The 27,184-nt window shown below is 50.6% G+C and overlaps 1 protein-coding gene across 3 annotated transcripts in view; it reads left to right on the top strand.

The window, feature by feature from the left end:
• The window catches only part of LOC142259084 (uncharacterized), an 81,605-nt gene that overhangs the window by 23,129 nt on the left and 31,292 nt on the right, over positions 1-27,184 (top strand). For 2 of the 3 annotated variants that reach the window (XM_075331601.1, XM_075331603.1), the window contains exons 2-6: positions 10,921-11,070; positions 11,200-11,379; positions 11,462-11,585; positions 11,669-11,766; positions 12,519-12,609. In XM_075331601.1, the coding sequence (XP_075187716.1) occupies positions 10,993-11,070; positions 11,200-11,379; positions 11,462-11,585; positions 11,669-11,766; positions 12,519-12,609 (571 nt within the window). In that variant the 5' untranslated portion in view covers positions 10,921-10,992. Of the gene's footprint in view, positions 1-3,441; positions 3,501-10,920; positions 11,071-11,199; positions 11,380-11,461; positions 11,586-11,668; positions 11,767-12,518; positions 12,610-27,184 lie in introns of those variants that run through there. The other variant, XM_075331602.1, reaches the window with a different exon arrangement.

Below are 27,184 nucleotides of genomic sequence, written 5' to 3' on the forward strand. Positions count from 1 at the left end.
TGTGTATGTGACCCCTGTTGCGTATGTATGTGACCCCTGTTGCGTATGTATGTGACCCCTTCCTACTGTTATTTCAATCTTTGATTCATTGAATTCTTTATTGATAAGTTCAGGTGAGGAGAAGATTTGTTGAGCGACTTTAAAATAAAGACATTTGGACCTGATCGGTCTTGATCACAAGTTGCTGAAAATGTGTGTATGATGTATATGGAGCAGAGCCGCTTGTGTACGATGTGTACAGAGCAGTGCTATGTGTGTATGATGTCTACGTAGCAGACCACCGGGCCCCGGGACCACCAACCCCTACCCACGGAGGGGGATAATAACATCCCAGCTGCTCCCTACCATCGCTCCCGGGATCCCCGTCACCAGCAGCGGTGGTGCCCATCTTCACCACAACCCGTGGGTGGCGTCACGGACTAAATCTCCCAAACAAACCACCCCTTTTCACTCACGGGCGGGGAGCACTACTCGAGTCCCTGGGGCCGGCCCACCGCTCGAGCCATCGAGCAGCAGCAGCCCCGGACCTGAGCGTGGCGAGCGCGTCCCCTCCGCCCGTGACATGGGTCGCCACCAGGAGGCAGTCTGGCCCAAGGATCATACAGTATGCTTGGCACCTGGGTTGGCGGAGAGAGGGTTAATAGAGGAGGAGGACAGGATACTATAAATAGGGCGGTTAGAGGGAAAAGGGTAGGTGAGTCCCAAAGAAGAAGTAGAAAAGATAAGGCCAACATTGAGACTCAAAAGCGGGCTTTACACACAGCAACATCGCTAACGAGATGTCGTTGGGGTCACTGAATTCATGACGCACATCCGGCCTTGTTAGTGACGTCGTTGCGTGTGAAACGCAGAAACGACCGTTAACAATCAAAATTACTTACCAAATCGTTGATCGTTGACCAATCGTTCCTATCCCGATTATAGTTGCTGTTGCAGGATGCAGGTTGTTCGTCGTTCCTGCGGCAACATACATTGCTATGTGTGACACCGCAGGAACAAGGAACAAGACCATACCTGCGGCCGCCCACAATGAGGAAGGAAGGAGGTGGGCGGGATGTTCGGCCCGCTCATCTCCGCCCCTCCGCTTCTATTGTGCGGCCGCTTAGTGACGCCGCTGTGACGCCGAACGAACCGCCCCCTTAGAAAGTAGGCGGTTCGCCGGCCACAGCGACGTCGCTAGGCAGGTAAGTATGTGTGACGGGTGTAAGCGATGTTGTGCGCCACGGGCAGTGATTTGCCCATGACACACAACCGACGGGGGCGGGTGCTTTCATCAGCGACATCGCTAGTGATGTCGCTGTGTGTAAAGCCCGCTTAAGAGTCATCCCTGGATTACGGATACGTGGGAGGCCGACAAGTTGGAGAATGGTCTAGTCACGTCCCCTGTGCTTGGGGTATAGTCCGGTGGTTGGGGTGGTGGCCGTCTTCCTGGAAGCGTATTTCCCTACGAAGTCCCTAGTGAGACCGAAGTCAGTGGCGCCCTTAAACAGAAGGACACGCTTGTTATTGACCTAAGCAGTGACCAAGGAGTTAAAAACACTATGAGCTATTCCTAGTGCAAGCATCCCTGTGGGAGGGAATGGAAGGCCTAAGAGAGTATATGATCCGGTCAACGCCGGTCAACTGAGGGGCCTAGCGGTATCTTACAGAACCCAGGTGCAAGGAAGACGGTCGGCTAAATTCATTTACGAGATGGAGTCTGGAGGGAACCCCCGTGGGTCTGAATACGGTGACCATGTTGCCCAGACGTTAACAAATGCTGTGAAGGAAAGAAGTGGAATTGTAATTGAAACGAAGAAAGGAAGTAAAGACAAGTTGATGAATTCAAATGCTATGGCGTCTTGTTTATGTCTTTTGAAAATGACTGAAGTGTGGAGCGGATGAGTTGGGAGTGATCCTGTACGTGATGTGGCAGCGGGGAGGCAGGGGTTAACGAGCAGCTGTGCTGCGTTCGGCTTCCACCTGCAAGCTACTATGGCCTGCCCCGTGCCTCTCACATCTTGGCGTAGTCGGCAGGATAAACTTCCTTGTTTTAACGTGACCTGCTCGGTGAGAGTGAAGAAAAAGAGAAAGAAAACCCTCGGTGTTGTGTGCGTGAGAACTAAAATGGCGCTGGCCGCTTTGGAAGAGCGGCGGGCCCAGCGTGGGCGGAGTCACAGCACAATGGCACAAAAGTCTGGCCCACCCCCGGGAGCATTAATGACTGTCGGTCAATCCCAGGTGGGGTGTAGCAAGAAGGAAAATCCGCAGCTCCAAAGATGGATCCCGGCAGCGGGACTTTCTAGGCAAAAGAGGAAACAAAACTCTGAGAGGAAAGCTGCCGGAGGAGAGAGCCACGAAAGTCTGAGCGAGAGGAAAGCTGCCCAAAAAGCAGAGTGTCCCGAAGACTGTTGTGAGTGAAAAGCTGAGGGACATTCCGTCCATTATGGAAAGAAGGCCCGGACCTGGTCCAGCGTGGGACGCTGCACTGAATTCGCTTTCCAGGGCTGCGGCTGTCGCCATCTTTTATGTGCGTTTAGGAGTTGGCACAACCCTTATAGGTGAATGAAGTTACCTTGGCTTATCTGTTACCTTACCTGGGAAGACCCTATTCTGCGCTTATATCCACAGTATTTGCTACGTACACTGTGATGGTCAGGCACAGACTGAGTGAGCAACGTGATGAGCGGTGAATGAACTCAGGTGAGGTCACTAAAGTCACTTGAGGTCAAGTTACCTGCGGTCACAAGTGGTGGACCGTGGGAACCTCCAGCTGTGGCCGTGGCTAACCTGAGTGACGTCACCACTGATCACTGCTCAGTCTCTGCCTGAACCTCACAGCGGACAGTCATGTGCCATGATTGCGCGCTGTGACTACATGTAGCAGAGCTTGAAGCTTCGTGGGACCTTGGGTGGATTATGTTGAACCTGCACGGGTGTTTTGGGGATTAGTAAAGTGGTAAAAGAGGGTATCCACTACATATATCTTGTGCACACACGGCTCTGCTACATACACATCATGCACACACGGCTCCACTACATACACAGCTCCACTACGTAGACACATGGTACTGGTCCGTACACATTGTACACATGCGACTCTGCTCCATATACGTCATTAACACATTTTCAGCGACTTGTGATCGAGACCGATCAGGTCCAAATGTTTTTCTTCTAAAGTCGCTCAATAAATCTTCTCCTCACCTGAACTTATCAATAAAGAATTAAATTTAGCAAAGATTGAAATGAGTTTGAAGGGATCACATACATATGCAACAGGGGTCACATACATACGCAACAGGGGTCACATACATACGCAACAGGGGTCACATACATACGCAACAGAGGTTTACTAAAACTGTCCACTGACACCGCGCCTCATCCAGTGTGTGCACGCCAATATAGGAGTACACTGAGGAGCTGATCATGTGACCCCTGACTCCTCCCCTCCATGTGACATCATCACAGGTCCTGTAAGCACAGAGCAGCGATATATCTAGTGTGCGGCTCTGCAGGTGGAGGTAGGTGCAGGGTATTATATATCTAGTGTGCGGCTCTGCAGGTGGAGGTAGGTGCAGGGTATTATATATCTAGTGTGCGGCTCTGCAGGTGGAGGTAGGTGCAGGGTATTATATATCTAGTGTGCGGCTCTGCAGGTGGAGGTAGGTGCAGGGTATTATATATCTAGTGTGCGGCTCTGCAGGTGGAGGTAGGTGCAGGGTATTATATATCTAGTGTGCGGCTCTGCAGGTGGAGGTAGGTGCAGGGTATTATATATCTAGTGTGCGGCTCTGCAGGTGGAGGTAGGTGCAGGGTATTATATATCTAGTGTGCGGCTCTGCAGGAGGAGGTAGGTGCAGGGTATTATATATCTAGTGTGCGGCTCTGCAGGTGGAGGTAGGTGCAGGTTATTATATATCTAGTGTGCGGCTCTGCAGGAGGAGGTAGGTGCAGGGTATTATATATCTAGTGTGCGGCTCTGCAGGTGGAGGTAGGTGCAGGGTATTATATATCTAGTGTGCGGCTCTGCAGGTGGAGGTAGGTGCAGGGTATTATATATCTAGTGTGCGGCTCTGCAGGTGGAGGTAGGTGCAGGGTATTATATATCTAGTGTGCGGCTCTGCAGGAGGAGGTAGGTGCAGGGTATTATATATCTAGTGTGCGGCTCTGCAGGTGGAGGTAGGTGCAGGTTATTATATATCTAGTGTGCGGCTCTGCAGGTGGAGGTAGGTGCAGGGTATTATATATCTAGTGTGCGGCTCTGCAGGTGGAGGTAGGTGCAGGGTATTATATATCTAGTGTGCGGCTCTGCAGGTGGAGGTAGGTGCAGGGTATTATATATCTAGTGTGCGGCTCTGCAGGAGGAGGTAGGTGCAGGGTATTATATATCTAGTGTGCGGCTCTGCAGGTGGAGGTAGGTGCAGGGTATTATATATCTAGTGTGCGGCTCTGCAGGTGGAGGTAGGTGCAGGGTATTATATATCTAGTGTGCGGCTCTGCAGGTGGAGGTAGGTGCAGGTTATTATATATCTAGTGTGCGGCTCTGCAGGAGGAGGTAGGTGCAGGGTATTATATATCTAGTGTGCGGCTCTGCAGGTGGAGGTAGGTGCAGGTTATTATATATCTAGTGTGCGGCTCTGCAGGTGGAGGTAGGTGCAGGGTATTATATATCTAGTGTGCGGCTCTGCAGGTGGAGGTAGGTGCAGGGTATTATATATCTAGTGTGCGGCTCTGCAGGTGGAGGTAGGTGCAGGGTATTATATATCTAGTGTGCGGCTCTGCAGGTGGAGGTAGGTGCAGGTTATTATATATCTAGTGTGCGGCTCTGCAGGTGGAGGTAGGTGCAGGGTATTATATCTAGTGTGCGGCTCTGCAGGTGGAGGTAGGTGCAGGGTATTATATCTAGTGTGCGGCTCTGCAGGTGGAGGTAGGTGCAGGGTATTATATATCTAGTGTGCGGCTCTGCAGGTGGAGGTAGGTGCAGGGTATTATATATCTAGTGTGCGGCTCTGCAGGTGGAGGTAGGTGCAGGGTATTATATATCTAGTGTGCGGCTCTGCAGGAGGAGGTAGGTGCAGGTTATTATATATCTAGTGTGCGGCTCTGCAGGTGGAGGTAGGTGCAGGGTATTATATATCTGTGTGCGGCTCTGCAGGTGGAGGTAGGTGCAGGGTATTATATATCTAGTGTGCGGCTCTGCAGGTGGAGGTAGGTGCAGGGTATTATATATCTAGTGTGCGGCTCTGCAGGTGGAGGTAGGTGCAGGGTATTATATATCTAGTGTGCGGCTCTGCAGGTGGAGGTAGGTGCAGGGTATTATATATCTAGTGTGCGGCTCTGCAGGTGGAGGTAGGTGCAGGGTATTATATATCTAGTGTGCGGCTCTGCAGGTGGAGGTAGGTGCAGGTTATTATATATCTAGTGTGCGGCTCTGCAGGTGGAGGTAGGTGCAGGGTATTATATCTAGTGTGCGGCTCTGCAGGTGGAGGTAGGTGCAGGGTATTATATATCTAGTGTGCGGCTCTGCAGGTGGAGGTAGGTGCAGGGTATTATATATCTAGTGTGCGGCTCTGCAGGTGGAGGTAGGTGCAGGGTATTATATATCTAGTGTGCGGCTCTGCAGGAGGAGGTAGGTGCAGGTTATTATATATCTAGTGTGCGGCTCTGCAGGTGGAGGTAGGTGCAGGGTATTATATATCTGTGTGCGGCTCTGCAGGTGGAGGTAGGTGCAGGGTATTATATATCTAGTGTGCGGCTCTGCAGGTGGAGGTAGGTGCAGGTTATTATATATCTAGTGTGCGGCTCTGCAGGAGGAGGTAGGTGCAGGGTATTATATATCTAGTGTGCGGCTCTGCAGGAGGAGGTAGGTGCAGGGTATTATATATCTAGTGTGCGGCTCTGCAGGTGGAGGTAGGTGCAGGGTATTATATATCTAGTGTGCGGCTCTGCAGGAGGAGGTAGGTGCAGGGTATTATATATCTAGTGTGCGGCTCTGCAGGTGGAGGTAGGTGCAGGGTATTATATATCTAGTGTGCGGCTCTGCAGGAGGAGGTAGGTGCAGGGTATTATATATCTAGTGTGCGGCTCTGCAGGTGGAGGTAGGTGCAGGGTATTATATATCTAGTGTGTGGCTCTGCAGGTGGAGGTAGGTGCAGGGTATTATATATCTAGTGTGCGGCTCTGCAGGTGGAGGTAGGTGCAGGGTATTATATATCTAGTGTGCGGCTCTGCAGGTGGAGGTAGGTGCAGGGTATTATATATCTAGTGTGCGGCTCTGCAGGTGGAGGTAGGTGCAGGGTATTATATATCTAGTGTGCGGCTCTGCAGGTGGAGGTAGGTGCAGGGTATTATATATCTAGTGTGCGGCTCTGCAGGTGGAGGTAGGTGCAGGGTATTATATATCTAGTGTGCGGCTCTGCAGGTGGAGGTAGGTGCAGGGTATTATATATCTAGTGTGCGGCTCTGCAGGTGGAGGTAGGTGCAGGGTATTATATATCTAGTGTGCGGCTCTGCAGGAGGAGGTAGGTGCAGGGTATTATATATCTAGTGTGCGGCTCTGCAGGTGGAGGTAGGTGCAGGGTATTATATATCTAGTGTGCGGCTCTGCAGGAGGAGGTAGGTGCAGGGTATTATATATCTAGTGTGCGGCTCTGCAGGAGGAGGTAGGTGCAGGGTATTATATATCTAGTGTGCGGCTCTGCAGGAGGAGGTAGGTGCAGGGTATTATATATCTAGTGTGCGGCTCTGCAGGAGGAGGTAGGTGCAGGGTATTATATATCTAGTGTGCGGCTCTGCAGGTGGAGGTAGGTGCAGGGTATTATATATCTAGTGTGCGGCTCTGCAGGTGGAGGTAGGTGCAGGGTATTATATATCTAGTGTGCGGCTCTGCAGGAGGAGGTAGGTGCAGGGTATTATATATCTAGTGTGCGGCTCTGCAGGTGGAGGTAGGTGCAGGGTATTATATATCTAGTGTGCGGCTCTGCAGGTGGAGGTAGGTGCAGGGTATTATATATCTAGTGTGCGGCTCTGCAGGTGGAGGTAGGTGCAGGGTATTATATATCTAGTGTGCGGCTCTGCAGGTGGAGGTAGGTGCAGGGTATTATATATCTAGTGTGCGGCTCTGCAGGTGGAGGTAGGTGCAGGGTATTATATATCTAGTGTGCGGCTCTGCAGGTGGAGGTAGGTGCAGGGTATTATATATCTAGTGTGCGGCTCTGCAGGTGGAGGTAGGTGCAGGGTATTATATATCTAGTGTGCGGCTCTGCAGGAGGAGGTAGGTGCAGGGTATTATATATCTAGTGTGCGGCTCTGCAGGTGGAGGTAGGTGCAGGTTATTATATATCTAGTGTGCGGCTCTGCAGGAGGAGGTAGGTGCAGGGTATTATATATCTAGTGTGCGGCTCTGCAGGTGGAGGTAGGTGCAGGGCATTATATATCTAGTGTGCGGCTCTGCAGGTGGAGGTAGGTGCAGGGTATTATATATCTAGTGTGCGGCTCTGCAGGTGGAGGCAGGTGCAGGGTATTATATATCTAGTGTGCGGCTCTGCAGGTGGAGGTAGGTGCAGGGTATTATAGATCTAGTGTGCGGCTCTGCAGGTGGAGATAGGTGCAGGTTATTATATATCTAGTGTGCGGCTCTGCAGGTGGAGGTAGGTGCAGGGTATTATATATCTAGTGTGCGGCTCTGCAGGTGGAGGTAGGTGCAGGGTATTATATATCTAGTGTGCGGCTCTGCAGGTGGAGGTAGGTGCAGGGTATTATATATCTAGTGTGCGGCTCTGCAGGTGGAGGTAGGTGCAGGGTATTATATATCTAGTGTGCGGCTCTGCAGGTGGAGGTAGGTGCAGGGTATTATATATCTAGTGTGCGGCTCTGCAGGAGGAGGTAGGTGCAGGGTATTATATATCTAGTGTGCGGCTCTGCAGGAGGAGGTAGGTGCAGGGTATTATATATCTAGTGTGCGGCTCTGCAGGTGGAGGTAGGTGCAGGGTATTATATATCTAGTGTGCGGCTCTGCAGGTGGAGGTAGGTGCAGGGTATTATATATCTAGTGTGCGGCTCTGTAGGTGGAGGTAGGTGCAGGGTATTATATATCTAGTGTGCGGCTCTGCAGGTGGAGGTAGGTGCAGGGTATTATATATCTAGTGTGCGGCTCTGCAGGTGGAGGTAGGTGCAGGGTATTATATATCTAGTGTGCGGCTCTGCAGGTGGAGGTAGGTGCAGGGTATTATATATCTAGTGTGCGGCTCTGCAGGTGGAGGTAGGTGCAGGGTATTATATATCTAGTGTGCGGCTCTGCAGGTGGAGGTAGGTGCAGGGTATTATATATCTAGTGTGCGGCTCTGCAGGAGGAGGTAGGTGCAGGGTATTATATATCTAGTGTGCGGCTCTGCAGGAGGAGGTAGGTGCAGGGTATTATATATCTAGTGTGCGGCTCTGCAGGTGGAGGTAGGTGCAGGGTATTATATATCTAGTGTGCGGCTCTGCAGGTGGAGGTAGGTGCAGGGTATTATATATCTAGTGTGCGGCTCTGCAGGTGGAGGTAGGTGCAGGGTATTATATATCTAGTGTGCGGCTCTGCAGGTGGAGGTAGGTGCAGGGTATTATATATCTAGTGTGCGGCTCTGCAGGGGGAGGTATGTGCAGGGTATTATATATCTAGTGTGCGGCTCTGCAGGTGGAGGTAGGTGCAGGGTATTATATATCTAGTGTGCGGCTCTGCAGGTGGAGGTAGGTGCAGGGTATTATATATCTAGTGTGCGGCTCTGCAGGAGGAGGTAGGTGCAGGTTATTATATATCTAGTGTGCGGCTCTGCAGGTGGAGGTAGGTGCAGGGTATTATATATCTGTGTGCGGCTCTGCAGGTGGAGGTAGGTGCAGGGTATTATATATCTAGTGTGCGGCTCTGCAGGAGGAGGTAGGTGCAGGGTATTATATATCTAGTGTGCGGTTCTGCAGGTGGAGGTAGGTGCAGGGTATTATATATCTAGTGTGCGGCTCTGCAGGAGGAGGTAGGTGCAGGGTATTATATATCTAGTGTGCGGCTCTGCAGGTGGAGGTAGGTGCAGGGTATTATATATCTAGTGTGCGGCTCTGCAGGTGGAGGTAGGTGCAGGGTATTATATATCTAGTGTGTGGCTCTGCAGGTGGAGGTAGGTGCAGGGTATTATATATCTAGTGTGCGGCTCTGCAGGGGGAGGTAGGTGCAGGGTATTATATATCTAGTGTGCGGCTCTGCAGGAGGAGGTAGGTGCAGGGTATTATATATCTAGTGTGCGGCTCTGCAGGTGGAGGTAGGTGCAGGGTATTATATATCTAGTGTGCGGCTCTGCAGGGGGAGGTAGGTGCAGGGTATTATATATCTAGTGTGCGGCTCTGCAGGTGGAGGTAGGTGCAGGGTATTATATATCTAGTGTGCGGCTCTGCAGGTGGAGGTAGGTGCAGGGTATTATATATCTAGTGTGCGGCTCTGCAGGTGGAGGTAGGTGCAGGGTATTATATATCTAGTGTGCGGCTCTGCAGGTGGAGGTAGGTGCAGGTTATTATATATCTAGTGTGCGGCTCTGCAGGTGGAGGTAGGTGCAGGGTATTATATATCTAGTGTGCGGCTCTGCAGGTGGAGGTAGGTGCAGGTTATTATATATCTAGTGTGCGGCTCTGCAGGTGGAGGTAGGTGCAGGGTATTATATATCTAGTGTGCGGCTCTGCAGGTGGAGGTAGGTGCAGGGTATTATATATCTAGTGTGCGGCTCTGCAGGTGGAGGTAGGTGCAGGGTATTATATATCTAGTGTGCGGCTCTGCAGGTGGAGGTAGGTGCAGGGTATTATATATCTAGTGTGCGGCTCTGCAGGTGGAGGTAGGTGCAGGGTATTATATATCTAGTGTGCGGCTCTGCAGGTGGAGGTAGGTGCAGGGTATTATATATCTAGTGTGCGGCTCTGCAGGTGGAGGTAGGTGCAGGGTATTATATATCTAGTGTGCGGCTCTGCAGGTGGAGGTAGGTGCAGGGTATTATATATCTAGTGTGCGGCTCTGCAGGAGGAGGTAGGTGCAGGGTATTGTATATCTAGTGTGCGGCTCTGCAGGTGGAGGTAGGTGCAGGGTATTATATATCTAGTGTGCGGCTCTGCAGGTGGAGGTAGGTGCAGGGTATTATATATCTAGTGTGCGGCTCTGCAGGTGGAGGTAGGTGCAGGGTATTATATATCTAGTGTGCGGCTCTGCAGGTGGAGGTAGGTGCAGGGTATTATATATCTAGTGTGCGGCTCTGCAGGTGGAGGTAGGTGCAGGGTATTATATATCTAGTGTGCGGCTCTGCAGGTGGAGGTAGGTGCAGGGTATTATATATCTAGTGTGCGGCTCTGCAGGAGGAGGTAGGTGCAGGGTATTATATATCTAGTGTGCGGCTCTGCAGGTGGAGGTAGGTGCAGGGTATTATATATCTAGTGTGCGGCTCTGCAGGTGGAGGTAGGTGCAGGGTATTATATATCTAGTGTGCGGCTCTGCAGGTGGAGGTAGGTGCAGGGTATTATATATCTAGTGTGCGGCTCTGCAGGTGGAGGTGTGTGGAGATTCTCCATTACTGGGGCAGGCGGCATTAACCCCTTCAGCTCTGAGACTTTCTTGGTGTTTTTCTCTTCCTGATTTCTATGAATTGTGAGGTTTTTGTTCCTTTTCCTTTGATAGATACAAACGCCCCAACTATGAGAGGCCGGAAGTGAGGAAACCCGTCTGCCCTCAGTCCTCGGCCCCTTTCTGCCCTCGGCCCCTTTCTGCCCTCAGTCCTCGGCCCCTTTCTGCCCTCGGCCCCTTTTTGACCCCACACAGTATAATGTTCCCCCAGAATGTTCTCATTCTATGTTTCCCCTTATTCTCTCCAGTAATTGTATTATTACAGCGGATTCTCTATGATGTTACATCATCATCTTCTCCCCATTCAGGTCCCTACAATATCGGATCCTCTCAGTGGAGATCTTCTATAGAAGAGAATTCTCCTGATTGCCCCGTGAAGGATGGATATGGACAGGGACAAGATGGCGGAGAGGATATTACACCTCACCCTAGAGATCCTCTTCCGGCTTACTGGAGAGGTGAGAGATTCTGATGACGTCACATTACATCATTCTTATCTATGGGAATAACAGATGGACAGAACTGGAGAGGTGAGGACTCTGGAAATGTCTGGAGTGAGATTTATTACTGTGTCTCTCCATAACCAGGATTACACAGTAGTGAAGAAGACCTCTAGTGAGCGCTGTCAGGCCCCTGTGTCTGAGGGATGGCGAAGACCCCTGAGCCCAATCACGGGGCCTCCACCTCACCCCCCGATACATGAGGACATCAATGACCAGAAGATCCTAGAACTCACCTACAAGATGATTGAGCTGCTGACTGGAGAGGTGACACTGCTGGGAATGCTGGGACATTATACAGTAACGCTATGAAGGGATCGGGGGGTGACGGTATCATTGTATGTGTCAGGTTCCTATAAGGTGTCAGGACGTCACCGTCTATTTCTCCGTGGAGGAGTGGGAGTATTTAGAAGGACACAAAGATCTGTACAAGGACGTCATGATGGAGAATCCCCAGCCCCTCACATCACCAGGTAATAGACAGGACTAAATACACACGGCCTATAATTATCTGTATGTAAGGAATGAATTCAGTCCCTGTATGTGTCTCCTCCAGTTCTATCCAGTAAGAGGACAACACCAGAGAGATGTCCCCGTCCTCTTCTCCCACAGGACTGTAAACAAGAAGACCCCGATGTTCCTCAGGATCATCAGGTAAATGGAGAGAAGGGGCCATGAAATCTCCCTATGATGTGTAGACGGCTGTGAAGATCTTGTGCTCAGTCTTGTTTTATCCTCCAGTATTATATGTGTTAAGGCTGCTTTACACCAGAAGATCTATCGTGCGATAGATCGTCGGCGTTACGGTTTTTGTGACGCACATCCGGCATCGCTTGCGACCTCGGGCTGTGTGACACCTCCTAGTGACGCAGTATCGCTCACAAATCGTGAGTCGTGTACTGCTCGTTAGGTTTCATAATATCGTTTAATTTAATTGTTCATCGTTCCCGGGGTAGCACACGCCGCTCCGTGTGACACTCCGGGAACGATGAACATCGCTTACCTGCGACCCGCGGCTCTCGCCGGCTATGTGGAAGGAAAGAGGTGGGCGGGATGTTTACGTCCTGCTCATCTCCGCCCCTCCGCTTCTATTGGCCAGTGGCCGTGTGACGCCGAACGTCCCTCCCACTCCAGGAAGTGGACGTTCGCCGCCCACAGTGAGGTCGGACGGGAGGTAAGTACGTGTGACGGGGGGGTTACCGACTTTGTGCGCCACAGGCAGTTATTTGCCCGTGACGCAAAAAGGACGGGGGCGGGTACGATTGATTGTGAAATTGCACAATCAGTCGTACCGTGTAAATCAGCCTTTATACTTGTGTAATAAGAGCGGTGGAGATGGCAGGATTAGAGCTGATCATAGATGGGACTTCTCCATTTGTCTGTGACTTTTACAATATTTGTTTCAGGGTGAAGATCTGCCCCATATTAATACTACAGAGACATATGTGAGGGGTGATGAGCGGAGTAAAGAGGAGATTCTTACAGATGACCGCCCAGGTGAGTAGTGGTCTCTATAAACCGACGAGTAAAAGGATAACAATGTTTTGAACTTTTGACTTTCATTCTCCATACCTCACCATCACTTTGAACGGGAGACGACCTTCATTTTATAAACAATCATCTTGGCTATCTCATACATAAATTATTTATTTTTTATTACTATAACGCCATTTATTCCATGGCGCTTTACAAGTGACAAAGGTATACATAAAAAACAAGTACAACAATCATGAACATTAAAAAACAGACTGGTACAGGAGGAGAGAGGACCCCGCCCGCGAGCGCTCACAGTCTACAGGGAATGGGTGAGAAAACAGTAGGTGAGGGTAGAGCTGGTTGCGCAGTGGTGTACTGGACTCAGGATTATTGTAGGCTTGTCAGAAGAGGTGGGTCTTCAGGTTCCTTTTGAAGCGCTCCATGGTAGGCAAGAGTCTGATATGCTGGGGTACAGCATTCCAGAGTATGAGGGAGGCGCGGGAGAAATCTTGTATGCAATTGTGGGAAAAGGAGATAAGAGGGGAGAAGAGAAGGAGATCTTGTGCGTATCTGAGGTTACGTGCAGGTAGGTACCGAGAGACTAAGGCACAGATGTAAGGAGGACACAGGTTGTGAATGGCTTTGTATATCATGGATAGTGTTTTTAACTGGAGTCTTTCGGCAATGGGAAGCGAGTGAAGGGAATGGCAGAGAGGAGAGGCCGGGGCATAACGAGGGGAGAGGTGGATTAATCGGGCCGTAGAGTTTAGGATAGATTAAAGGGGTGCAAGAGTGTTGGAAGGGAGGCCAGAAAACAGGAGGTTGCAGTAGTCGATGCAGGAGATGATGAGGGCATGCACTAATGTTTTGATGATTCTTGATTAAGGAAATATTTTTGCGTTATAGTCGGCATGAGGTAAAGAGGGCTTGGATGTGTGGCTTGAAGGATAGAGCTGAGTCGAGGGTTACTCCGAGGCAACAAGCTTGTGAGACTTGGGAGAGTGAGCAGCCATTAACTTTGATGGATAGGCTTGTTAGATGGGTTGAGTGAGGAGGAGAAAAGATAATGAATTCTGTTTTATTCATGTTAAGCTTTAGAAATCGAGCAGGGAAAAAGGATGAAATAGCAGACAGACATTGTGGGATTCTGGTTAGTAAGGAGGTGATGTCAGGTCCAGAGAGGTAGATCTGCGTATCATCGGCATAGAGATCATATCGAAAGCCGTGTAACTCTGAGCTGTCCCAGGCCGAAGGGGTAGATGGAGAACAGCAGGGGTCCAAGAACTGAACCTTGGGGGACACCGACAGAGGGCAAGATGAGGAAATGGTGGGAGACACTGAAAGTTTGGTTGGTTAGTTATGAAGAGATCCAAGATAGGGCCAAGTCTGTGATGCCCAGAGATGACAGAATGTGTAATAGGAGGGAGTGGTCCACTGTGTCAAAGGCAGAGGACAACTGATCTACAATGACCCTCTTGAAGGCTTCCATTGTGCAACCCTCTGGTGACTCCAAAAGGAGAGAAGGAAATTTCTCCTTGTACCTAAAGCGGCTTTACACGCTGCGACATCGCTAATGCGGAGTCCTTGGGGTCACGGAATTCGTGACGCACATCCGACCGCATTAGCGATGCCGTTGCGTGTGACACCGATAAGCGATTTTGCATCGTTGCAAAAACGTGTAAAATCGCTAATCGGCGACATGGGGGTCCATTCTCAAATCTCGTTACTGCAGCAGTAACGAGGTTGTTCCTCGTTCCTGCGGCAGCACACATCGCTGCGTGTGACGCCGCAGGAACGAGGAAGCTCCCCTTACCTGCCTCTCGGCCGCTATGAGGAAGGAAGGAGGTGGGCGGGATGTTAGGTCCCACTCAGCTCCGCCCCTCCGCTGCTATTGGGCGGCGGTTCAGTGACGTCGCTGTGACGCCGCACGGACCGCCCCCCTTAGAAAGGAGGCGGTTCGCCCGTCACAGCGACGTCGCCGGACAGGTATGTATGTGTGACGGCTGTTGTGTGACATGGGCAGCGATTTGCCCGTGTCGCGCAACAGATGGGGGCGGGTACCCACACTAGCGATATCGGGACCGATATCGCAGTGTGTAAAGTAGCCTTTAGTTTCAGAATGGTGGCCAATCTAGGATGTATGATAAAATGTGTATCATGCGAGGGTCTTGCCACAGACACTAAAGGCCTCTTTACACACAATGACATCGCTAACGAGATATCGCTGGGGTCACGGGATTCGTGACGCACATCCGGCGTTGTTAGCAACGTCGTTGCGTGTGACAAATCTGAGCGACCGCTAACAATCCGAATAACGGCAAAAATTGTTGATTGTTGATTGTTGACACGTCGTTCAATTCCCAAATATCGTTGCTCAGTTTGGACGCAGGTTGTTCGTTGTTCCTGAGGCAGCACACATCGCTACGTGTGACAGACGACGAACAACAGCGTTCCTGCGTCCTCCGGCAACGAGGTGGGAGTGACGTTAATGCGGCTGCTCTCCGCCCCTCCGCTTCTATTGGTGGCCCGCTGTGTAACGTTGCTGTGACGCTGCACGAACCTCCCCCTTAGAAAAGAGTTTGTTCGCCGGCCACAGCGACATCGTTAGGAAGGTATGTGCGTGTGACGCGTACTAGCGATATTGTTCGCCACGGGCAGCGATTTGCCCGTGACGCACGCACGACTGGGGCGGTTGTGATCACTTGCGATGTCGCAGTGTGTAAAGTGACCTTTGCACATGAACTGTGCCATGTGGGTCAAGCTGCAAACAGGCAAACGTTCTGTGTCCCAAAAAGGAGGAACAATACCCATCCTCTCCTCATGTTGACTCACCTACTCCTCCTCCTCTCCAGCCCATCCATGTTGGACAGACACAATGCTGAGGTTGAGAGTTCCCTGAGTAGCATTGGGAATCACCTCGGTAGCACAGAAAAACAAGTCCTCTTTCACCTCATCACCCAATGTTGCCTCAGAAAATTGGCTGGGCTGGGTAGTATCACCCACTGGGAAATCTGGCTCCATAGCCACATGCTGGGCACTCAAATCTTCCTCTTTGAGATTATGCAGTGATTGCTTCAACAGACAGAGCAGCGGGATGGTTAAGCTGATAATAGCCTGATCACCGCTCACGAGCTTGGTGCTGTACTCGAAGTTCTCAAAAACCTCACAAATGTCAGCCATCCACACACACTCCACAGTTGTTATGTGTGGTGGGCAGGTCACACATGAGTCAGTGGCTTGGCAAATTAAAGCGCTTTTGCAGCACTGTTAGACCAGCAAAAGCGGTAGAGGAATGGCAGAAATGGGCACTAATACAGTACCAAAATATATATATGACCCTTAAAAAGTTCAATTTTTATTAAATTACGCTAAAATCCAAAACCCAGTGTATATCAAAAATTTAGAAAACGAGAAAGAGAGGAGGGTAAAGTTCTCACCCTAAAATGCACCTCCCTCCTGTCCACTACCTACCGCGGAGGTCGGCACCCTAAATCTGATACGAATGTGGCGCCCCCACTCAACGGTGGCTGTCCCTGTGGAAGCCCTAATAGGCCCTTGCACCAGTCATGAAACTCAAGGACAGATAGGCAGGATAAGCTTTGTATATATAGTACAGCTAGACAGAAACACACACATATCCCTCCAATATTACAGATATCGAATGAAGGATAATAGGTATATATAGAGGGGTCCTCAAGTGTACATAGTCAGACAGGACCTCATCCTTTCTTTCAATCCGGGGAGGGGTCAGATCTTATGGATAAAGGTTCTGATACCCCAAGTGTGAACTAACCTCTGGTTGCAACTCTCTATCCTCTAGATCAAGAGGTCTGAGAGGATAAAAAAAAACAAAAAAAAACTATCACAGTAGTAAGCAAATGATTACACCTATAAGATAAAGTGCCAAGTGCATGATGCAAAAATCCTACTGTAATGTACAAGAATCCCAACTCACATCTCATGCAGTAAAAGTGCAATTGTGTACTAAAGTGCAAATGCTAGCATATAAAGTGCTGATACATATCGTGCAATGGGACTCTGAGCAACCATTTGGTAGGAATAGAGGTAGTCATAAAACGCTTATCTTATAGAGGTAACATGCGTGTTTCAGCGATGCCTCTATAGTGCCTCAACGCGTTTCCCCATCAGTGGATCATCAGGAGGCTTGATAGGTGATGTGTCAGGCGTCAGCAGGATAGCATGATATGATAGAAGGGGGGAACCCGATGTAATGGGATCTCCTTAAGTAATGCACCAAACAGGATGTGACCAGCCTTCAGCCCTCCCACCTAACCTCCCCCAGTGTAGCTCCGCCCCCCATTACACAGTACTCCCCTCTGAGTGTCAATATTAAGATGATTTGAGGGTCTATATTATATAGACCCCCTTCCCCTCATATACATTAAAACAAGTTGCAGAAACTACCTCCCAACTGTATCAGGAGCGTACCATGTCCCGCTCACGTGATACATGGGAAACCGGAAGCGTAAACACTATGTGATATACACACAGCCAGCCCACTGCTTGCGTTCCACCGCGTGCCATGTGCGCTGATAGGGAACGGAAGCAGGAACACTCACCGCAAGGAGCCTGTGTACCCTGGTGTTCTGCCCACCTACTGTCTGTCTGCAGTTTCCAACGTCTTGTCTGCTCTATATTTGAAACTTAACCTTTCCAAAACTGAACTACTTCTATTCCGTCCATCTTCTAACCTCCGTAAACCTGACATCTCCCTCTCTGTGTGTGGTACCACGATAACTCATAGGCAGCAGGTTCGCTGTCTGGGGGTTATGCTCGACACTGATCTCTCCTTCACCTCCTGTATACAATCTCTTGCCCGCTCCTCTCGCTTGCACCTCAAGAACATCTCTAAAATCAGCCCCTTTCTTACCATGGAAACTACAAAAACCCTCACTGTGGCCCTGATCCACTCCTGCCTTAACAACTGCAATTCTCTATTAATTGGTCTTCCCCTAACTAGACTCTCTCCTCTACAGTCCATCCTTCATGCGGCAGCCAGGGTCACCTATCTGGCTATCCTTTACGTGGATGCTTCTCCTCTGTGCCAGTCATTGCACTGGCTGCCCATATATCACAGGATCCAATTCAAATTGTTTGTTGTCACCCACAAAGTTCTCCACAGTGCGGCACCTCCCCACATCTCCACCCTCATCTCTGTCTATCACCCTATCCATTCTCTACACTCTGCAAACGACATTCAACTAACATCCACGCTAAGCCAAACCTCCCACTACCGGATCCAAGACTTCTCCCGAGCTGCACCAATCCTCTGGAATGCTCTGACCCAAGAAACCAGGACGAATCACAACTTACTCAGCTTCAAACGTTCCCTAAAACACATCTTTTTAGGGTGGCCTATCACGCTCCCTAATCAAATTAAATTCAGTCCATCCACGACTTCTCACAACATAACTCTCCATCAAACTCCACCACACCGAAAAGCATCTCAAAGAATGGCTGACTGGTTCAGGCAGCCTTTATCTATCCCTCATATCTTTGAGATAGCTGGCTTGTCATTGGAAATGAGCACCTGTACCTTGCCCCCCACCCCCACCCCACCTCATTGTAGATGTAAGCTCTCATGAGCAGGGTTGTCTTTTTTGCTATAATTATTGTATTTTCTAGGGTGCTTGGCTGCAATGTGGTTCCACACACTGGTGGTGCTCAGGTTGCGTTTGAGCTGCGCTCTGCTCAACTTAGTATGGCAGATGCTACAGATTACAATTTTTTTCTCTGAAGGACTTTCAGAAAAAAACGTCCAGACAGCGGCTGAACGCCCTCTTTCCCTGACTTGGACCACAGTTTGGGGTTCTCTTCGGAACAATTGACCCAGTTTACACTCTGGGCATACCACTACCCCTTGGTGCCTGTGTTGGTGCTACATATCCATCTTCCTTTGTGTTGATGTGCTGGCTATGCATGTCAACGGTACAGGTCAGATCAGTGGACTCATCATGGACCACCTCGTCTTCCATCTCATCCTCCTTCGCAGTTGAGATTGTAGGCTGCTCTGATGTAAACTGTGTCTCATCATGATCAGTCTCCACCTCTGGAGACAGTAAATCAGGTTCCTCAAAGTGGCTTTCATCTGGCCGTAGGTTCTCAAATACTCAACTCACACCACCTCCTCTCATCCCTCTTCAATGCTGCACGGTGAGAGGCCAGAGCCAACCAAAGGATATATAGAAAACAGATCCTTAGGGCAGCTTTGCACGTTGCAACATCGCACGTGCGATGTCGGTGGGGTCAAATCGAAAGTGACGCACTTCCGGCATCACTTTCGACATCGTTGTGTGTAAATCCAATAAAAGATGATACGATTAACGAGAGCAAAAGCGTTGTTATCATATCATCGGTGCAGGCTCCGACTTTTTCATAATGACGCTGCCGCGACAGGTACGATGCTGTTCCTCGTTCCTGCGGCAGCACATATCGCTGTGTGTGAAGCCGCAGGAGCGAGGAAAATCACTTTACCTGCCGCCGGCGGGTATACGGAAGGAAGAAGGTGGGCGGGATGTTTACATCCTGCTCATCTCCGCCCCTCCGCCGCTATTGGCCGCCTGCCGTGTGACATCGCTATGATGCTGCACGGCCCGCCCCCTTAGGAAGGAGGCGGGTGGCCGGCCAGAGCGACGGTCGCAGGGCAGGTGAGTGCATGTGAAGCTGGCGTAGTGATAATTTTCTCTACGCCAGCTATCACAAGATATCGCTGCTGCGACGGGGGCGGGGACTATCGCGTGCCACATCGCAGCATCGGCTTGCGATGTTGCAACGTGCAAAGCCCGCCTTAGAGTGGCCAAGCTTGGAGTCATATGTCTCCTATGACTGATGATGGGGGTAGTTAGGAGGACCAGGATGAGGATTGGATGGACCAGCTTTCTGTGTATTCACAGTAGACTGTGTGGTCGTGGAAAATTGGTTGCTGCTTGAGAAATGTGAAGAGGCCTTATTGTCTGCCATTTAAGATAGAATCTGCTCTCTCTCTTCTGGTTTACACACATGTTTACATTCCAGACTGGGAAATTTGAGGAGGAGGAGGAGGATAAAGCCCAATGCTACAATTGGCACATTGTAAACTGCTATGGAATATGTATTCCACTATCTGAGTCTCATTGAGGGAGGCACCGCCCAAATGTATAAGTAAGAGCAGTCCCTCCAAAATGTACGTTACTGGGCCACCTCAGGGCCCTCACCAAACTCAGGTTTCTTGACACCTGCAGACCCTCTGAAAATCTGAATTAGTGCTACAGAATGACATGGAGGAGGAGGAGGAGAGTAAAGCCCAACGATTAGGGATGATCAAATACCAAAATATCTGCTTCGACAAATATCCGACGACTTGGTCGCCGCTATTTGAGTATTCACGAATATTCGACGCCCAATGTAAGTCTATGGGAAACCCGAATAATTTCACATTGGACCTAACGGTGACCTGTGGTGACTGAGGTAAAGGCTGAAATGGATAGGAAAAGGCAGAAACAGTATGGGCACAGTCTGTAGAAGGTTGGAAATAATCTGGAATCATTCTCTTACTCTCTCACTCTCTCTCGTGAAAGACTCACCGGTGACCGCAAGTCACCTGAGTGACTGAAGTGAGCCGCGCGATCAGCGGTGCCGTCACTCGCGGCCAGCTCGAGTCTTCTTCCTGAGAGCGGTGGCCGTGGGTAACCTGAGTGACGTCATCGCTGATAGCATCGCGGCTCACTTCCGTTGCACTGTTGAGCTCATGGTGAGCGGCGGTGTTCTACGGCTACTCCTGTCATCTTTATGTAGCAGAGCTGGATGCGTCATGGGACCTTGTGTGGATTACGTCGGACCTGGAGGGGTATTTGGGCATTTTAATAAAGTGGTGAAAGAGGGTGGGGGGGTTTTCGGCTTTTATTCCAAATAAAGGATTTTTTGGGTGTATGTGTTTATTTTCTTTAACTTGTAGGTTAATCATGGGGGTGTCTCAGATGCCTGCCATGATTAACCTATGACTTAGTGGCAGCTATGGGCTGCCATTAACTCCTTATTACCCCAATTGCCACCGCACCAGGGTAATTTGGGATGAGCTGGGTAGAGTCCCGGGACTGTTGCATCTAATGGATGCGGTAATTCTGGCCGGCTGCTGGCTGATATTTTTAGGCTGGTGGGCTCCCCATAACATGGGGCTCACCATCCAGAGAATACCAGCCTTCAGCCGTATGGCTTTACCTTGGCTGCTATCAAAATTGGGGGGGCTGCACACTGTTTTTTTAAAAAAATTATTTATTCATTTTGCTGCACTACATAGACCCGCCCACCAGCGGCTGTGATTGGTTGCAGTGAGACAGTTGTCACTCAATGTGGGAGCTCGTCTGAATGCAACTAATCATAGGTGCTGGTGGGCTAGGGAAGCAGTGAATACAAGATGGAATAATGAGCGGCATTTTCAAAAGCTCGAGAAGCCGCCAGAGCAGTGTGACAGCCATGCAGAGCCGTGCTGGTGATTGGTCAGTGATCGGTGAGTATGAGACAGAGGTGGAGAGGGAGAGACAGACAGAGAGAGACCGACGGACAGACAGAGAGAGCCCTATAGCTGGTTCTGCATTCACAGATTTGCGATTTGGCTATTTTATGGAGCTGCTAGTATCGCGGGCGGAGGGGGACGCACTCGCTAACGCTCGGGTCCGGCGCTGCTGCGGCTGCTCGGTGGCTCGAGCGGTGGGCCGGATTCAGGGACTCGAGCGGCGCTCCTCGCCCGTGAGTGAAAGGGGAGGTGATTTGGTTTAGGGATTTTATTCCGTGACGCCACCCACGGGTTGTGGTGAAGATGAGCACCACCGCTGCTGGTGACGGGGATCCCGGGAGCGATGGTAGGGAGCAGCTTGGACGTTGTTTTCCCCCTCCGTGGGTAGGGGTTGGTGTTCCCGGGGCCCGGTGAGGTGATGGGCAGGCAGGGTCGGTGAGGTGCAGGGTTGAAGGGACAGCGCGGCGCAGTGCTGGATGGCACAGGTGTACTCACTCAGCAAATGAGGCACAAAGTCTCCGGTAAACCAAACGGCTGGATGGACGGGTACCACAGCCGGCTGCTGTGTCTCTCCCTGGACAGGTGATGGTGGCTGTTGTGGAGACACGGGGCTCAGTGGGTGCTCTCATCCACTAAAACCCGCCGCCTTTAGAAAGACAGCGTGGCTCAGGGCTCATCCCAACTGAACGCCGGCCTCCTTAACCGTGGGCGTAACACTACTCAGACAACACAGGATGAGGGAACCACAATAATTAGACTTTATTGAATCCCCAAACAATTAACGGCACATAACACATAACCAGCAAAACACACAAATGTAACAGGCAACAGAGTCTCACCCTTCCGCTGGCTCACCAGGGATTTAGAATGTCCTTGCCTCAGAGGTTCCAGGGCCGCTTACTCCAATCCAGCAGCACCCCGCTTTTGGCGGGCACCCACCGAGAAAGGAATAGCGCCAGATTTAGGAAGCTGGCTGAGGTCTGCAAAGTCTGTTCCAGGTGACTGAACTGTCCCAACCTGAGTGTCCGCCTTAGGTAGTCCTGTATGATGATACAATCCTGGCAGCCGGAGTCGAAATCCCTAGGCTGTGGATATGCTCTCCAACCGGAACCGGAGTCCCTAGATTGAAGCCATAAGATATCCTGATCCTCTAGTCAGCTCCAAAGAGCTTAGACTGGATCCATCAGCATCCATCAACAACCTGGTGGCTTAAAGAAGTCCCTTTTTATAGCCACAGCCTTCCACTTGGATACACTGCGTCCTCATCGATTGGTTGGACAAGATCGCCTCTCCCATTGGATGAATCTCAAGCTGCATGGATAATGTTCATTTAAATGGTCTGCATAGAAAGACTGAAGATATCTACATGAAGTCTGCAAGTCACAGACTCGACAATGGCTACTAAGGTAATCACATTAGCAATACACAACTACAATACAATGGTTACTGGAAAAGTCTGGAGAACAATACGTCTGGCTTTCAGTGGCCAACACAATTACATTAAGTCAACAAGAGTCTTGTAAAAACAATGAGGGACTTCTCCCCCGTCTATAAACAATCTATCATGCTGTCTGGCTGAAATTTAAGAAACTTTAACCCATGAGAGTCCATGTCATCACATTCCTCCCCCTTCTTAATATTAGCCAGACATGATAGGCTTCCGATCATCCTTCTCCTCTTGTCGGGAAAGCCCATCCGCATTTCCATGGTTCTTGCCCTGTTTATTGGAGATGGAAAAATTGTAAGATTGTAATGCCAGACTCCACCTGAGCAAGCGTCTGTTGTCCCCGGCAGTGCGATTTAGCCAACTCAATGGATTGTGGTCAGTGAGGACTGTGAACTCATTGCCATAGAGGTAGGGCTGCAATTTTTTTAGAGCCCAGACAATGGCCAGGCATTCTTTTTCTATGGTGGCGTAAGCCCTCTCTCGGTCCAACAGCTTCCGGGAGAGGTACGCTATCGGATGTTCCCCACCGTTGTCCCCCACTTGGCTAAGTACAGCTCCTAGTCCTGTGTCCGATGCGTCTGTTCGGACAATGAATCTGCGACGGAAGTCAGGAGCAGTCAAGACTGGGCTTTGGGCTAGCCGGTCTTTCAATTGGAGGAACGCAGTTTCACATTCTGGGGTCCAGATAAGGTTACGGGCATATCTTTTGGTTGTCAGGTCAGTGAGCGGTTTTGCTATGGTACTGTAATTGGGGAAAAACTTTCGATAGTAGTTGGCGGTTCCTAGAAACGCACGGACCTGTTTTTGATTGACCGGGCGTGGCCACTGGATAATGGCTTCTACTTTTGCAGGTTCGGGGCGAATGCACCCACTTCCCACCCGATGTCCCAGGTATAGCACTTCAGCCATCCCCATTTGGCATTTGTCAGGTTGGATGGTGAGCTGGGCTTTGGCTACCTTCTGCAGCACCTGGGACACATGCTGAAGATGCTCTTCCCAAGTGTCGCTGAAGATAGCGATGTCATCCAAATAGGCCTGGGCATACCCCTGACATCCCTCTAGAAAATGGTCTACCATCCTCTGGAAGGTGGCTGGGGCATTTTTCATCCCAAAAGGCATGCTGGTAAACTCAAAGAGGCCAAAAGGGGTTATGAAGGCCGATTTCTCTTGAGCGTCTTTTGTGAGTGGGATCTGCCAGTATCCCTTGCTCAAATCGAGGGTAGATATAAACCGAGACCCCGCTAACCTATCTAGTAGTTCATCCACCTGGGGCATGGGGTAAGTATCTGTAATCGTGACCTCATTGAGCCGTCTATAGTCCACACAGAAACGAGTACTCTTGTCCTCTTTTGGCACCAACACCACACTGGCAGCCCATGGGCTATGGGAGGGGACTATGACTCCCATATTTTACATGTCATCTACCTCGGCCTTCATCATTGCCAACACAGGAGGTGTTACCCGGTAGGCGGGTTGTCTTAGTAGGGTGGCTGCCCCTGTATTGACATGATGCTGGACCAGGGGGGTTCTACCAGGCTGACTTGTGAACAGGGTTTCATATGTTCCGAGTATGTCTGATATCTGTCGCTTCTGTGATGGACAAAGCTGCTCCCCTAGTGATACATCTTTTACCCCCATTTCCCTTTTGGAGTCCACTAATAGGTCTGGAATCTGGTCCAACTCTGGATCATCTAACTCTCTGGACAGCAAACTGCTAAATTGGTGACTTCTCGTTCCTCATAAGCTTTTAGCCTGTTGATGTGGTAGGTACGCTCACGAACACCTGATCGATCCAGGGCCACGGTGTAGTCAGTATTGCCACATTTCTTGGTAATGGTGAATAGACCCGCCCACATGGCTTGCAGCTTGTTTTTCCGCACCGGTACTAGTACTAGGACCTTCTGTCCACAGGCAAATTCTCGGGGCCGGGCAGTGCGGTTGTAACATCGTTTTTGCCTTTCCTGAGCCACTTCTAAATTCCCGTGGGCTAACGCCATGAGGTGCCTCATCCTTTCCCTAAACTTTTGAACATAGTCCAGTATGGGAACCTCTTCTGTGGGGAACGTGCCCTCCCAACTCTCTCGTACCAGCTCTAGGGGCCCTCGTACTTTTCGGCCGTACAGCAATTCAAAGAAAGACAACCCAGTGGAGTCCTGCGGCACCTCCCGGTAAGCAAGAAGGAGCTGCTGCAAGTTTTTCTCCCAGTCCCCCCCCTCGGACTCCACATATTGGCTAATGAGCTGTTTGAGCGTTTTGTTGAAGCGCTCACACAATCCATTTGTTTCAGGATGGTAGGGGGTTGTGCGCATGGGGCGGACTCCATGTTTTTCCCACAGGGTGTGAATCAGTTCACTTTGGAACTGTGCCCCCTGGTCAGTCAATACTTCCTGTGGAAACCCTACCCGGCCAAAGATGTCCAGTAGGGCTTGAGCCACGTGCTCTGCATCTATGGAGGTTAAGGCAACGGCTTCTGGGTAACGGGTGGCAAAGTCTACCAGGGTGAGGATGAATCTTTTTCCACTGCGACTGGGGATAGCTAAGGGGCCTACTATATCAATGGCAACTCTCTGGAACGGTTCTCCTATCAAGGGCATGGGTTGAAGTGGGGCACGGCATGGGGCTCCCCCCATATGCTGACACACTGGGCAAGAGGCTCTGTATTTTTGCACTTCTTGAGTGACCCTTGGCCAGAAAAAACTACGCAGCAGGCGGGCCCGAGTCTTTTTGGTCCCCATGTGCCCAGCCGCAGGAACATCATGAGCTAAACGCAATAGTTGGGGTCGGTATTGCTGGGGTACCACAAGCTGATGTACACGGGTCCAGGGTTTTTCTGGGCAGGATGCGGGCTTCTCCCGATATAAGAGGCCTTTTTCCCATCTATATACCTCCCCCTGATTTCCTCCCCCAGGTTGGGCGGCCGCACTACGTATAAGCTCTAGGGTGGGGTCTGACAGTTGAGCTTCCCTGAACTTTATACGATCTATCTCCCCCCAATCAATGGCCACAGTTGGGTCTGATGTACTCACATTTGTTGGGTCTGATGAGGAGGCTGAAGATTGAGGAGGAGGGTTCTCCTCTGATGGGCTGGAAGAAAGACCTGCACCCGGATGGTGGTTGGCTTGGCTGCGGGTGATGGCGGTGCCAAACTGGCTGGATAGTCCTTGTCCTAGGTCATTTCCCAAAATTACAGGGGTGGGGAGGCCGTCCATGAGCCCCACTTCAACCTCTCCTTGGTCAGTTCCCCAGTCCAACTGCACTCGTGCCAGAGGGATGTTCGAGCGCTGGCCCCCAGCAAGAGTGATGGTCACTTGGCGGCCAGGTAAATGATGTTCTGTGGGAACAATATCTGGGCTGACCAGGGTGATGGAAGATTCCGAGTCTCGAAGTCCCTAAGCCTGTATATCACCGACCTTGACCGTCTGGATGTGGGGATGGAGGTTGGCTGGTGTATGGTGTCCGGCCTGACGTAGGGTGTGGACTGGATAAACCACTTCCTCAGCTATTGGTGTTTCTCGGGAGTAGCATTCCTCAGGTCTCGTTGGTTCATCTCGGCATATGTTGACTGGTAGACGGGCTCCAGGCATGGGGCCCCGGTTTTGTAGACACTCTTTGGCCATGTGTCCAAGGCACCCACACGTATAACAGCGCCGTGGGTTAGACAAGTCACCCACCCTGTTGGTAAACCTTTGTCTTGTTGGGGCTTCTGTGGGGTAATGAGTTAGTCCAGCACGTGAGTCTGGGGGTTGCTTGAATCCATGGTTGAGGGACCTCCTCAGATCGGTGGGCCTATTGGGCCTCCAGCTGGGTCGGTTGGCTGTAAATTCGTCAGCCAATCGCGCTGCTTGCTCTGGGGTGTCGGGCTTCCTGTCAGCTACCCATTCTCGGATTTCCGGGTCCATCTGCTCCAGCAGCTGTTCAAGCACTATCACATCCCGGAGGGCAGCAGCGGAGTGGGCAGCCCGACCATCGAGCCAGCGATTACAGTGTCGTCGGAGTTGACTGCCAAATTCGACGTACGAGACACCCTGGCGAGACATAGTCCGGAACTTAGTGCGATGTCTCTCGGGTGTTATGGTAAAAAGGGCCAACAAAGTGTCCTTAATAATTCCGTAGTCCAAGCAGTCCTGAGGCCCAAGTGATCGGACAGCCTCCTGGGCCCGGACCGGCAAGCTTGTCCACAGGTATTTGGACCACTCATCTGTGGGCACCTGGTGCATACGCATTAGCATCTCAAAGTTTTGCAAGTGTTCATCTATCTCAGTGCTGGAATCATTAAACACTGGCACATCCCTGTAGCGAAGATGACTCCCTTGGTGGTGGTCTATCCTGGAGGTAGGTGCTGATGGTAAGGAAATTGGAAATCCAAACACAAATTGCAGAACACCAGCCCTCTCTTCCCTTGAAGCTTCAGGCACCAATGCAGTAAACAATTCCTTGACTCGGTCTGCTTGGGTTTGGTTTGTTTCCAGACTGTCACTGGATCTAGGATGAGATACAGGGTTTACCTCCTCTGATACCACAATGGCAGTGTCCTCATCATCCTCTGCATCATTCTGGGCATCCCAACAGACTAATTTCCGGATCAAGTCTGACCGAGTGTCAGTGTTCCCGTATTCAATCTTTTGCATCTGGCACAG

The sequence above is a fragment of the Anomaloglossus baeobatrachus genome (genome assembly GCF_048569485.1).
Source record: "Anomaloglossus baeobatrachus isolate aAnoBae1 chromosome 5 unlocalized genomic scaffold, aAnoBae1.hap1 SUPER_5_unloc_25, whole genome shotgun sequence".
NCBI lineage: Eukaryota > Metazoa > Chordata > Amphibia > Anura > Aromobatidae > Anomaloglossus > Anomaloglossus baeobatrachus.